Below are 12,199 nucleotides of genomic sequence, written 5' to 3' on the forward strand. Positions count from 1 at the left end.
TCATATAAATACAAATGAATAAATCTTTAAAAAAAAAAAAAACAAACAAACAAAAAAAAAAAAAAACACTGCACCATTCACAAGAGCCAAGGTATGGAACAGCCTAAATGTCCTTCAACAGATGACTGAAAGAAACTGTGCATAAATACACAAGGGAGTTTTATTCGCCATAAAAATATGAAAATAGAGAAAAGGAATAGAACTGGAGATCATCACAATGAATGCAATGTCAGACTTGAAAGGGCAAATATGTTTTCTCTCCTAAGAAAAATCTAGACTTACACACTTACACACACACACACACACACACACACACACACACTCTGACATGAAAAGAGAAAGGAGACCATGAGCAAAGGATCTAAAGAGGGGAAGGGAGGCAAGGTAAGAGAGGAGAGAAAACACCATAGAAAATATTTTCTCTCATACTTGGAATCTAGACTTAAATATATATTTATATATTTCATATATGAGTTCTGCTTTCACACTACATGTGTGTGTATATGTATGTGTGTGTATATATGTATATACAAATATAGGGCACTGCCCACTAAAAGGGGGGGTCCTAGAAGGGGATTTAGGAATAGGCAGATATTCTTAAATGGGTGTGTGTGTGTGTATGTGTGAGATATTTACAAAAACCATAAAACAGAACAGTACTCAAAGCTCATCTGGTAAAGCACTTGCCTAGCATATGCAAGGTCTTAGGTCTGATCACCGGCACCATAAAATAAAACCAAACGAGTAAGTAAATATGATAAGGGGGATGGGGATGTAGCTGAGTTAGTATGGTACTTGCCTAGCAGGCAAAGCTTTGACTTTAATCACCAGTACGGTATAAACTGGGTATGGCTGTACACATTATAAGCCCAATACTTGATAGGTCAAAGATCAGGAGTTCAAGGTCATCTTCAGCTACATAGAAAATTCAAGGCCAGCCTTATATACATACAGATACACACACACATACACACACACACAAAGTACATTTTTAAAAAAACAGATCAACTAGCTTACACCAATAAGTCATCGAAGGAAGACACTGGTTTGGTTACCAAAAGAGGGTGGGGGATTCTGCTGGAGTGTTGTGGCCCACTCCTTAATGCCTTTAATCTCAGCACTTGAGAGGCTGAGGCAGGGAGGAAATCTCTGTGAGTCCAAGGTCAGTCTGGCATATAGAATGACTTCCTGGACAGCTAAAACACAGAAAAACCCTGTCTCAAAAAAAAATATAGATATAGATATAGATACATATATAGTGTTGGTGTCTGTGCTGGTGTCTGGCTGGTAAAAGGGCAGACTGCAGCTTCACTCCTCACCTCTGCAGAACATAATAATGTTTGGGAAGCAGTCACTTGTGAGCCAGAAACCAGATTATGCTCTGACTGCCTCAGAGTTCTAATTTTGGCCTGTGGTGAGTAAGTTTCCTTTTTCTTTGAAAGCAAAGCAACAAAACCCCATTTTGGTGTTAAATTATATGGTATTTATGCTATGGCTTAAAACTATTTTTCATTTGGAATAAAAGGAAACAGAAATGCCACAAACAACTGTAATGCACCAGCAGTCGAAAGACCTCATTTAATTCATAAATAACTCTTTATTATAGTGGGGAATGTTCTTTGAAGCTAATAGCAATGTTAAAGTCAAATGATGGCAGCACAGGGCACTTGTACATGGTTAATCAAATGTAAACAGCGCGCTTTAGTGTCATTTACAGTAAGACAGTAAAGCACAAGTAAGAGCCTACAAAATGAGCGAGTGTTTGATTTCAATTTCCTTTACCATATAAATGCTCAGCAAAACTCAAAGAAGTCTGGGTTTCCTACTTGCATTTACTATTCTATTAATTATTAATTACTCTATTTATTTAGTATTAATTGTGCTACTCTTGCAGTAGAGTTTGGTTCTCATCACTGTCAGGCAGCTGAGACTACCTGTAACACCTACACGTGGGTGCAATGCCCCACAGACACACACATACTCATAATTTAAAAACAAATCTTAAATGATTTAAATAAAGCAAGTTGTGGTGGTACAAAGCTGTGATCCCAGCACTGGGAAGGCAAAGGCAGGAAGATCATCTCCTAAATCCTTTTCTACAGCAATCATCCAGTCAAAGCTACCTGCTGTTGTGTTCGGAGCCTTTGTGTACACTTCTTGGAGCTGGCAGGCAGTTCAATGGTAGAAAACTTCCCCAGTATGGAGTCTATCTCCAGCACCACAAACCTCATCAGAAAGAGTTTCTATCTCTTTAAGGACTGTCTCAAATGTCATGTTCCTTTCAAAACTGATTCCTATAATCAATCACAACATAACTCACCACTGGGAAGCTGAAGCAGGAGGATCACAAGTTCAAGGCCACCCTGGCTATATAAACTGTCTCAAAAAAAAATCTAAGGTATAAGAGAGAAGGAGAGAACCTTTGTTTATGAAAGACAATGAGAAATGCATAATCATAAATTATACATGAGAATCCAGCTAGAGTGTAATGCTGAAAACCAGAAAGCTTAGAAAACCTTGACTAAACACAATGCAGCATCCTAGATTGACCCAGGACCCTAAAAAAAAATTCATGGAAAAACTGATACAATTTAAATACTGTGCTAACGTTAACTTTTATATAGCAGCGTTAATTTCTTAGTGATGATAAACATAACATTATTATTTAGAAAGTCAGCACTAAGGAAAACTAGAAAAGTAAAGTTAATCCAAAATAAAAAGCTTATTAAAATATTTTATCCTACATTTTTTATTTACTTATTTTATGGATATGCCTGTCTGTCTGCATGCACATCTGTGTACTGCACTGTGCCTGTCCAGTACCCAGAGAGTTTACAAGAAGGCGTAAGATTCCCTGAACTAGAGTTACAGATATTAGTAGCTGCCATGTAGGTACTGGGAATCAAACCAGTCCCACATCATAAATACCCTTTAAACAGAGAAGCATTTTGCTGTGTCTCACTTATTGTTGTTATTATTTTGAGACAAGTCTCGATTATATGGCTCTAACTGTCCTAGAACTTACTCTGTGTAGACCAAGCCTAGGCCTAGAACTCCCAGAAATCTGCCTGCCTTTGCCTCCAGAGTACTGGAATTACAGATATGCCACCATCCCCTCCTTTTTCTCCAGTGATTTTTAAATACTTTTAATCTAATGATTCCAAAACCACATTGGTAAGCCTAGTCATATCATAATACAATTACTTGTCTTTTAAAATAAACATATTAAGGAAACTGAGGATGTGGCTTAGTAGGTAAAAGCCTTTGCCATATAATTCGGATGACCTTAGCTCAGATGAATCCACACAGAACTGGACAGACTATCACACATGCATCTTACTCCTGGTATTTCTATGAGGAGACAAAAGGCAGAGACAGGAAGATCATGGAAGCCTGCAGGTCAACTAGCCTGGAGTATGTTGCACAATGGCAGAACAACAGATCCTGTTTCAAACATGGTAGAAAGCAAAATTTGGCCCCTGAAGCAGTCCTCCACATGTGCACCTTAGCACATGTGGGCCACACACACCGCCCCTGACATCAGTACATGACTAAAACAAATCAAAATGCAGCACAGAGTAGCACTGCCACAGCTCTTAGGATCTAGCAGAATACTACTTAAAATTTAAAAGCAAACTGAAAAACATTATTTTGCTGTTGTTATTTGGCCCACTATCAAGAGGCTATGCAATCACTAGAGGATGATTAATTACAAGATGACAGCAATTGAGCAACCTTGCTAAGTTTAAATAGTCCTGATTTATTTAAATGGTCCCTATATATGACCAGTGTAGTGTTAACAACAACACAGATGAATAAAAGATGCAAGCACAGCTTAAACATGCAAACAGACTCGGAGAAAACCAGAGAGATGACTCAGGCTCTTGCTGCCAAGCCTGATGAGCTGAGTTCCATCTCTGGCACCCTCAGTGTAGAAGGTGAAAACCAACTCCCACAAGACTTCCACAAGCGTGCTGTGGTGTCATACCCACACTCATACCCCACACAAAAATCAATCAATCAATCAATCAAAAGGAAGGGGGCAGTCAGAAAACCACACACACCCCCTTTTTGAGACAGGGTTTCTCTTTGTAATCTTGGCTGACCAGGAACTCACAAGACCAAGCTGGCCTTGAACTCACTAGATCTGCCTGTGCCTCCCAAGTGTTGAGATGGGACTAAAGAGTACACCATCATAGCTAGCAGAGAACTGCTTTAAGTTAACAAGGATTTTCTAAGATGTAAAATACTACCTTCCTTCAAAAATCTTTTATATGAATATTAAAACTTTCCACTTGAAAACAGGATTTAGTAATAAAATGTTCATAGTGTACATACAAGAGTGATGTATCAATAGCAAAAACATGAAACTATCTCAGTTAATTCCTAACAAGTTTTTTTAACCTTAAGTTCAACGTGGAAGTCAAAAGAAGTTCAGGTCTAAAAATCAGCTCCTCCTAAAGTTTCCAAACTCTAACCAGGGTTCATATACACTCAACTGTGGACTTTCAAGCATTCTCCTCCTTTGCTTAGTTCACATCAAATAAATTAATTTCTGTTACAGCCAAAGGACAAAAGAAAATTCACTCACAAGGAGTACTATATCCAACCAGAACAACTGAACCTGTTCCTAGCAGTGTTATTCAGTTCAAACAGTTTAAATTACAGCAATGATACAGCTGATCACCAATCGGGTAACAGGATAACCTGGACAGATAAAAGCTTAAAGATAACACCAACTTTTGAGAGCCTACAAAAGAGCTATTCTAAAATGAAGACAACACAGAAAATCAAACACTGAAATAACATATTTTCTCTGTGCTCTGCTGAACCTTAGCACCACGGGCATTTATGATGCATGTCTTTAGTTTTTTAACTGTCTTCCTAAGCAGCCCTGTGATGTTCAACTAATTTCAACCAAACTAAGAAAAATAACACTAAGAAACTAATTTCAACCAAACTAAGAAAAATAAAAAAATAGTCCTCTTTATGAATTATATAACTCTCATAATCAAGGGATTCCCAAGACCCAGTTCAGATGGCTCACTGGTTCCAAGGAGGGAAATGAAGCTTAGAGCATAGAACCACTCTCATGTGGCTCAGACTCTGTGCCCTTTACTAAATGGTGCCTCCATGTCTGAATTAAGTTACTCATTCTGAGATTTACAAATACTAGTATATTAAATTCTGCTGACTAGAAAACATTTTAAAATTAATAATTAGGACAAACTTAGTACCCACAGCTCTAGATACTTCAGTGTGAGACCCCATCTTAAGTTGGTCTTCACTATTAATATGCTAACACCTGAGCATTTGAAACATCTTTCTCCTCACTTCCCTTAGGCTAGACCTAAGGGGTTGAAAAACTAAGGCAAACTGGATACCACAAGAAAAGGACACCCAGAAATCAACTCATCTCAGTACTCAAATTTACATTGCTACAAGTTTCTTACTTACCCCTTAACTAATCCTGTAAGCAAAGGTTTTAGTGACAAACTAGTCTGTTGTGCCTCTTTCCTTAGTTTTGGACGGTCCCACTCCAGTATTTTCTTAAAAGCAGCAGACAGAAATGTTGGCTAGAGAGAAACCAGGAGTGATGGACGGACAAAAACAGGTTGCTTGTGTTTTCTGTTTAATTTAAATTAAAGGTAATTAAATCCAGGTGACACTGACTATTCTGCCTTATATGCGCTGAGGACTCGACAGTCCACCTGCAGGGGAATTTAAACCTATCTGCCAGTTACATAAAATAACAGCTTAACACTGAGAAGGACCAGACCTGAATGAGGGAGAAACTGAAGCGGTGACATGCTTGGCTCTCTGATGTTTCCACCTCATCCCATGTCCAGCTTAGATGATAAGACTGTCTATTAGGCAAAGACACTGTCCGTCATTAATCATTATTTCTCTACCCATGCCTTTTTACTAGAGAACGCGGCCTACCTTGACACTTGAAAGGGTCAGCCTTATAGAACTCAGGATTCTCCATCAATTCTATCGCACACCCACCACAAACAAGTGGTTATGGTGGGTACCTAGCAAGGTTAGACCAACCTGATGCTTTCCCAGGGATCTGGATCAGGGTTCCTGGAACCCTGTGCTAGACAACAAGACTTAAGTACCAGGTGTGTTAGTGTGTGAGCCAGAAAAGTGCCAGAGAAAGCCAAAGTTGAAAACTGGTGTGTGGTGGGAAACAAGGAGTATTACAAGGGAGCAAGAAAGATGAAAGGAAGATGTGACTTAGCTAGCAAAGCAGTGTAAGCAGGCAATCTGCTCTAGAAGTGAAGAGGGCATTGTAATTCATGAGCATGCAGCCTGCTCCTATTTCACTGCTTACCTATCCTTGGATGCCAACTGCCTGTGAGGCTGCTAGTTAGTATATCTTGTCCATAACCTCTCCTTTACTTGTACTAGTGTAACCATTTCCTGTTCCTTAGATTATGTCCTACAACAAAAGATACAGAGAAATCCCTAGACCTCCTGCCTAAAGGACAATATAGTTAGAAGCAAGGTATGTGGTGTGTGTTTGTGTGTGTTCATTACGGGTGATATAAACACAGAGCGAGGTTTCAAAAAGAGGTTCAGAATACCAGTAAGAACTGAGTTTCATTTTCACTAGCCTCTGAAACTGATCTCACCATCAAACAACATTCTGAACAGAAACAACTGTCCTCAAACTAAAGACCATTTTATAATGGTCCAAGTGTAATCGGCTGAAATTATTTTTAAAAGAAGTACAGTTGTACCCTCAATTTGGAAGTCACATGCCTTGTAAATCTTCAAAGTACTGGGTACCTACAACTGCAGCCAGAGAAAATCATGACAGGATATGGAAAGGTGCTACACTTTCATACTGTGAAAGTGATGAATACACTCACATAAAAGGCTCAAAGAGGGGGCTGGCTAATGGCTCAGCCGTTAAGAGCATCTGTTGCTCTTGCAGAGAACTCAACACCCACACAGCAGTTCATAACCATCCTTAACTCCAATTCCAGGAAATCTGAAATCCTCTTCTGACCTCTGTAGCCACGAGGTCCACATGTGGTTCACCTACAAATTTGCAGGTAAAACACATAGAAAAATATGAATCTAAACATTTTTGTTTGTTTTCAACACAGGGTTTCTCTGTGTAGCCCTGGCTGTCCTGGAACTTGCCCTGTAGGCCAGGCTGGCCTCAATTTTTTTTTTCCTGTTTTCTGAATGCTGGTATTAAAGAGATAAAACCTGGATTCTTTATAAAAAAAAGAAAAAAGAAAAAGAAAAAATTTAAGGCACAAAAAAATAAGGTTATTAAAAAGAATATTTTTATTTTCAATGCTCATTTCTACTCTTTTTTTCCCCAGTTTCTCTCTTTTTCTCCAGGTGTGATACATAAATCCTTACTAGAAATTTAGGTCCTACAAGCAACCTTAAAGAGGTAGCAAAAATACAACTACCACCATACATAGGGATTAAAGGAGATGCTTATTTTCCATAACTACATTCTGTCAGTAATTTGCAAGTTAAATATGAATAACCAATTGTATAATATAAAATTAAAATGCAATATTCCAATTCTTTGCATGCAACAGTTTTTGCCATAAACAAATTATTATCAGCACAAGATTAAGCACTGAAAAATCTCTGCATATTAACATGAAGAATGTCAAGTGTCTGAAACATCCCTCAAAAATAGAAACTAAAATGACATGCCTCACGAGCACTCTGACAGAGGTTGCCATTTACTGATTGTTATCTTTTAGACACTACCCTAAGCATTCTATGTAAGTTATGTCACCTTATATTATGAAACAGGAAGAACTGTCCCTACTTACATATGTGAATATAATCCATATGGTTAAGTGACTTAATCTGGGTTTCACAACCAGTAGGTGGAGGTGAGAACTTAGTTTAGTTCTGTCTGAATCCAAAAGCAGTGTCATTATGGATTACACCGGCCTCTGTGACATCACAACACATACAGGGGAGGATTTTAGTGGAAGAGATTTTTCTTTACAAGATTATGCCATGAAAATGAAATGTAAAATATTACAGGTTATTAAACATTGAACTATAATCCTTGTAAAAAAATTTCTCTTCAAATTATCATACTGAAGACATTTGCAGAGAAAATCACACCCAAATTGCCCAAATACTATTCCAACTGCTGTAAAGTCTGAAGCTATACAATGACGTCAGAGCTAGGGTCGGTGTGGCACATGTGTGTGATCCAGGTTAATCGGGCCACATATACAGTAAGCCCATCTCAAAACAAAACTTGAAATTTGAACATACAATTCCAAGTAGCACACCTACATACAACCCTATGCACACCACTTGGGAATACTTACAGGACACAGTAGCAAACTGTGGTTAAACAGCAATTTGACATAACAAGATCTTCCCAAGAGTATCTAGAGGAAATCCAAACCAAGGGAGGAATTATAGTCCTGAAGTCTTCCTTAGGAATTAAGCCTATACTAACTTCTTCGTTTGACTTTTAACAATAATAAACAGTTAATACTCACTGAATGAGTTCTGCTTTATATTATTACCACATTTAATCTTCCCAGCAATTCTAAAGGATCTCTACTTTCTATATCTTAACAGTAAAGGAACTGAGGCAAGTGGAGATGACTTCCCTAAGTTACAGTTAGTAAACAGGAATTAGAATTAGAAGCCTTCTGACTTCAAAGCCCATGCTGCATATCACTACATGAAATTACATCCACATAAAGAAAAGACACAAACCAGCAGAGACGAGAGAGGTAGATTTTAATGTAAACTAAATTGGATAGTAGCACAGTGCTAAAGGAAAAGGGCTTACATGTACCAAAGGAAGCTTTCTGCAGCAAAAAAAAAGGGGGGGGGAATAATTGGAGGATCATGTAGGGTGTTTTTATATACCACATAGGCAAGTTTTACTTAAAGAAATACCATTTTAAAAAGTCTTTAATTTGAATTATTAATTTTATGTGTCTGGATGTTTAATCTGCATGTATGTTTATGTACATACCTACAGATGGTTGTGAGCCATGTGGGTACTGAGAACCTAATGCCGGGCCTCTGTAAGAACAGCAAGTGCTCCTGACTGTTGAGACGGGTCCCCAGCCCCATGAAAAAAGATCATTTTAACTTTGAATATGAATCATGACACAGTTCAGGTAAGACCAGCTGTTCTGCAACCTACTTCAGCCTACTGCTTTAATTTGTTCAAAATATGGTCATAAGAAATTCTGAGAGGGGAAAGTTTCATGGTGTAGTACACATCTATAATCTCAGCTACAGGAAGTCATGAATTTTGAAGCTAAGATTGTCTCAAAAACAAAACAAAACTTTTTTTTAAAAAGCTGTAAATATTTTTTAAAAAATATTTCAGTACATTGACTTGAACTTAAACTTTTCTAATTCTGTAAGCTATTGTGCATTTATTATTATTTTTTTTAATTAAAGGAACTAAAGGCCCTGAATAAAGATTTTTCCAGATACCTGGATAGTTCTGCTTGCCCAAATTTTTCCGATGGTCAATATAGATCAAATTCCAGAACATGAGAATGCATCTTTGATGTCACAATCAATTACAAAAAATGTTAATGTCACTGGTTTGCTGACAGATGCTGCAATCCTAGCACTGGGAAAGCCGTCGTCTGCAGGAGGATGGAGAATCGAAGGATAGACTAGGCTACAGAGTGACACTGTCTCAAAATACAGAAATGAGGGCAGGGGAGAAACCCGACAAGTGTTGTATTTTACATCAGACTCCCAAAGGTCCCCAGGAACCAACATTCAGCATGAGCTTGACTACACTGGTTGTTAATGGTAAATATTTAAGCCTCACAAAGTACCAGAAACCACATTCATCCATAGAAGATGCCTGTGATACAGGCACTGGTGGTCCAGAGCTATGATTTGAATTTGTACCTTCTGGAAGCTCAAACTCCACTTTGAAACTTTTTCTTTATATTCAAGCTGTCACTCAGAACTTCCAAAATATATAAATAAGCAGCCAGCCCATCCTAAAGCACAAAGTCAGTCTGATAGTACGGCAGTTTTGTCTGTCCTCCGGAGCTTTACAAAGTGAAATCTGTACTCTACAGTTGACCTTTCAGAATTGTATTTATCTAAAAAGTTCTGCTGCTTAGAGAACCCGTGACTCGTACTTACTCTCATCTAACAGATTACTCAAATACACGAAAATAAATACAGCTGGATTTACTGGTAAGCTAATACCAAATAAATTTTTATGATTTACTGGGCCTATCAAAGTTTAAAACTAAACTATTATGACTAAAACATGTCTGACTAGATATAAAAATCCACTTGATTATAAGGCAACACGCTGTTTGTAGTCTGAAAGCCAATACTTTTACTTTGAAAAAAAAAAAAAAAAAACAATAAAAATCAGCTCCTCCCAAATGTATCACAATCACAATCTTTACAATAAAGATGCCCAGTCCATATGTTATCCTATACTATTCCGGACACACATGGTCCCACTGTTATCTATTGTCCTCTAGCATGAACCTCAAAAATAGCATTTTTTCAATTTCCCCAGCTTCCAACATCCCTAACCCTTTAATAAAAACAAGAGTTACAGAACCTCAAGAGAATAAAAAAAGATAAGAAAAGTTGAAAAGGTATTGGCGGCCTCTGAACCAAGTACTTTTCTTTTATACCTGAGAACCTGTCATTCATTTAACCCGCCTCCTGGGTGTTCCTGGACAATCCACCTTACCAACAGTACAAAAAGGCTTGCGAACAGGTTCGTTATGTGACCTCTCTGTTCTAGCTTCATTTTAACCATTCAATCCTTCCAGCTTTATCCTGACAATCAAGTATCAAACTCACTCAAACCCTAGACAGGCCCACCAGACACCATCCATACACTATGTTCTTCAACACGTTCCAGTCCAGTGGGAAACCTCCCTAATATCGGTCCCCGCCCCCTCCCCCTTTAGGAGCCTTTCCTGGTTTCCCAACGGTCTCAGGGCTCCAAACTCCCCAACTCTGCCAAGCACCATCCCAGCCAGGTTACATCCTCTCCAACCTGAAATCCCCACGCCTTCGGGGCCTCAATCACCAAGCCCAGCACCCGCCCCTCCCTGTCCCTTTGGGGTGCTTTCCGCCGGCCTGGCCAGACCCCTATCAGCTCGGGCTGCTCCCGGGCCGGGCTCTCTGGTTCCAGCACTCCAGCTCCGCCCCCCAGCCCCTCACCGAGCAGCAACAGCTTCACTTCTTTGGCCGCTTTCTCCCCGTCCTCCCGCAAGTTGCGGTCGATCATCTTGCTCCGCTCCACCGCCGCCTTGTCCTCGGCGCTCAACGTGCAGCCCATGGCGGCGGCGGGAGAGGGGACCGGGCCCTGGCTCACTCACACACCGCGGGAACCGCGACACACCGGCTGAGACGCGTCTTGAGCTGGGCGGTGGCCTTCTCCGTCAGCTCCCCTAGCGCCCGGAAGAACCGGATATCTGCTGTTTACGACACTTCCGGCGACGCCCAGCGGCCGTTACTACTACGAGCGCTGTGGCAGTGGGAGGCGGAGGAGGTACGGAAAGCGGAAGTCCCTGCGAACCTGGCTGTTCCTGTGGAGGGATAGTTATCAGTCGCTTCGCACCTCCCAGCCTTAATACCTTTTACTTCTTGGGCTCCGGGATTTGGATTCCAAGTGTAGAAGAAGCGGGACTTCCAGCACATGGTGTGCTCTTGAAGATGCACTGGTAGTTTGGCGGTGAGGATCAGATTCCCAAACAAGGGCTCACAGCCCTCTGGGAATTTCTCCCGGGAAGTCTCCCTCTCCATAAATAAATAAATAAGTAAATAACAATAAAACAAAATAAAAACAAACAAACAACAAAAAATCCTTTTCATCTGTGATTGTGGAGCCCGGGTCTCTGCCCAAAGCCAAGTATTGAACACTTAAGCAAAACTTTCCTCAGTCTGATCTTTGAGATGCCCAGCCTGGGTTTTCATCCATTCCTCAGGCTACACCCATTATGCCAAACATCTTTAGTCCTTCTGCTACTGCGTACGAATTTCTTTGAGCTGTACATTTGCCTGGCACTCCTATGTTGGTAAAGGATCACTCGACCGCTAGCAAGTAGGTAATGAGTATCAGAACACGAAAATAGCTGTAGTTCACTTACAGCGTTTCCATGCTTACCTTTCTCCCATATAACCCAGCGGCTCTACACTGGGGGCTTAGTTCCATACCCAGAAGTAA

At 39.8% G+C, this 12,199-nt stretch overlaps 1 protein-coding gene across 1 annotated transcript in view; it reads right to left on the minus strand.

Moving 5' to 3' along the window:
- The window catches only part of GNAI3 (G protein subunit alpha i3), a 37,741-nt gene extending 26,334 nt beyond the window's left edge, over positions 1-11,407 (minus strand). Inside the window, exon 1 of the mRNA XM_080915618.1 lies at positions 11,194-11,407. Within this exon, the coding sequence (XP_080771744.1) occupies positions 11,194-11,311 (118 nt within the window). The 5' untranslated portion in view covers positions 11,312-11,407. The remainder of the gene's footprint in view (positions 1-11,193) is intronic.
- Between the last annotated feature and the right edge of the window lie 792 nt (positions 11,408-12,199).

This window comes from Micromys minutus, assembly GCF_963924665.1.
Source record: "Micromys minutus genome assembly, chromosome: 4".
Classification (NCBI taxonomy): domain Eukaryota; kingdom Metazoa; phylum Chordata; class Mammalia; order Rodentia; family Muridae; genus Micromys; species Micromys minutus.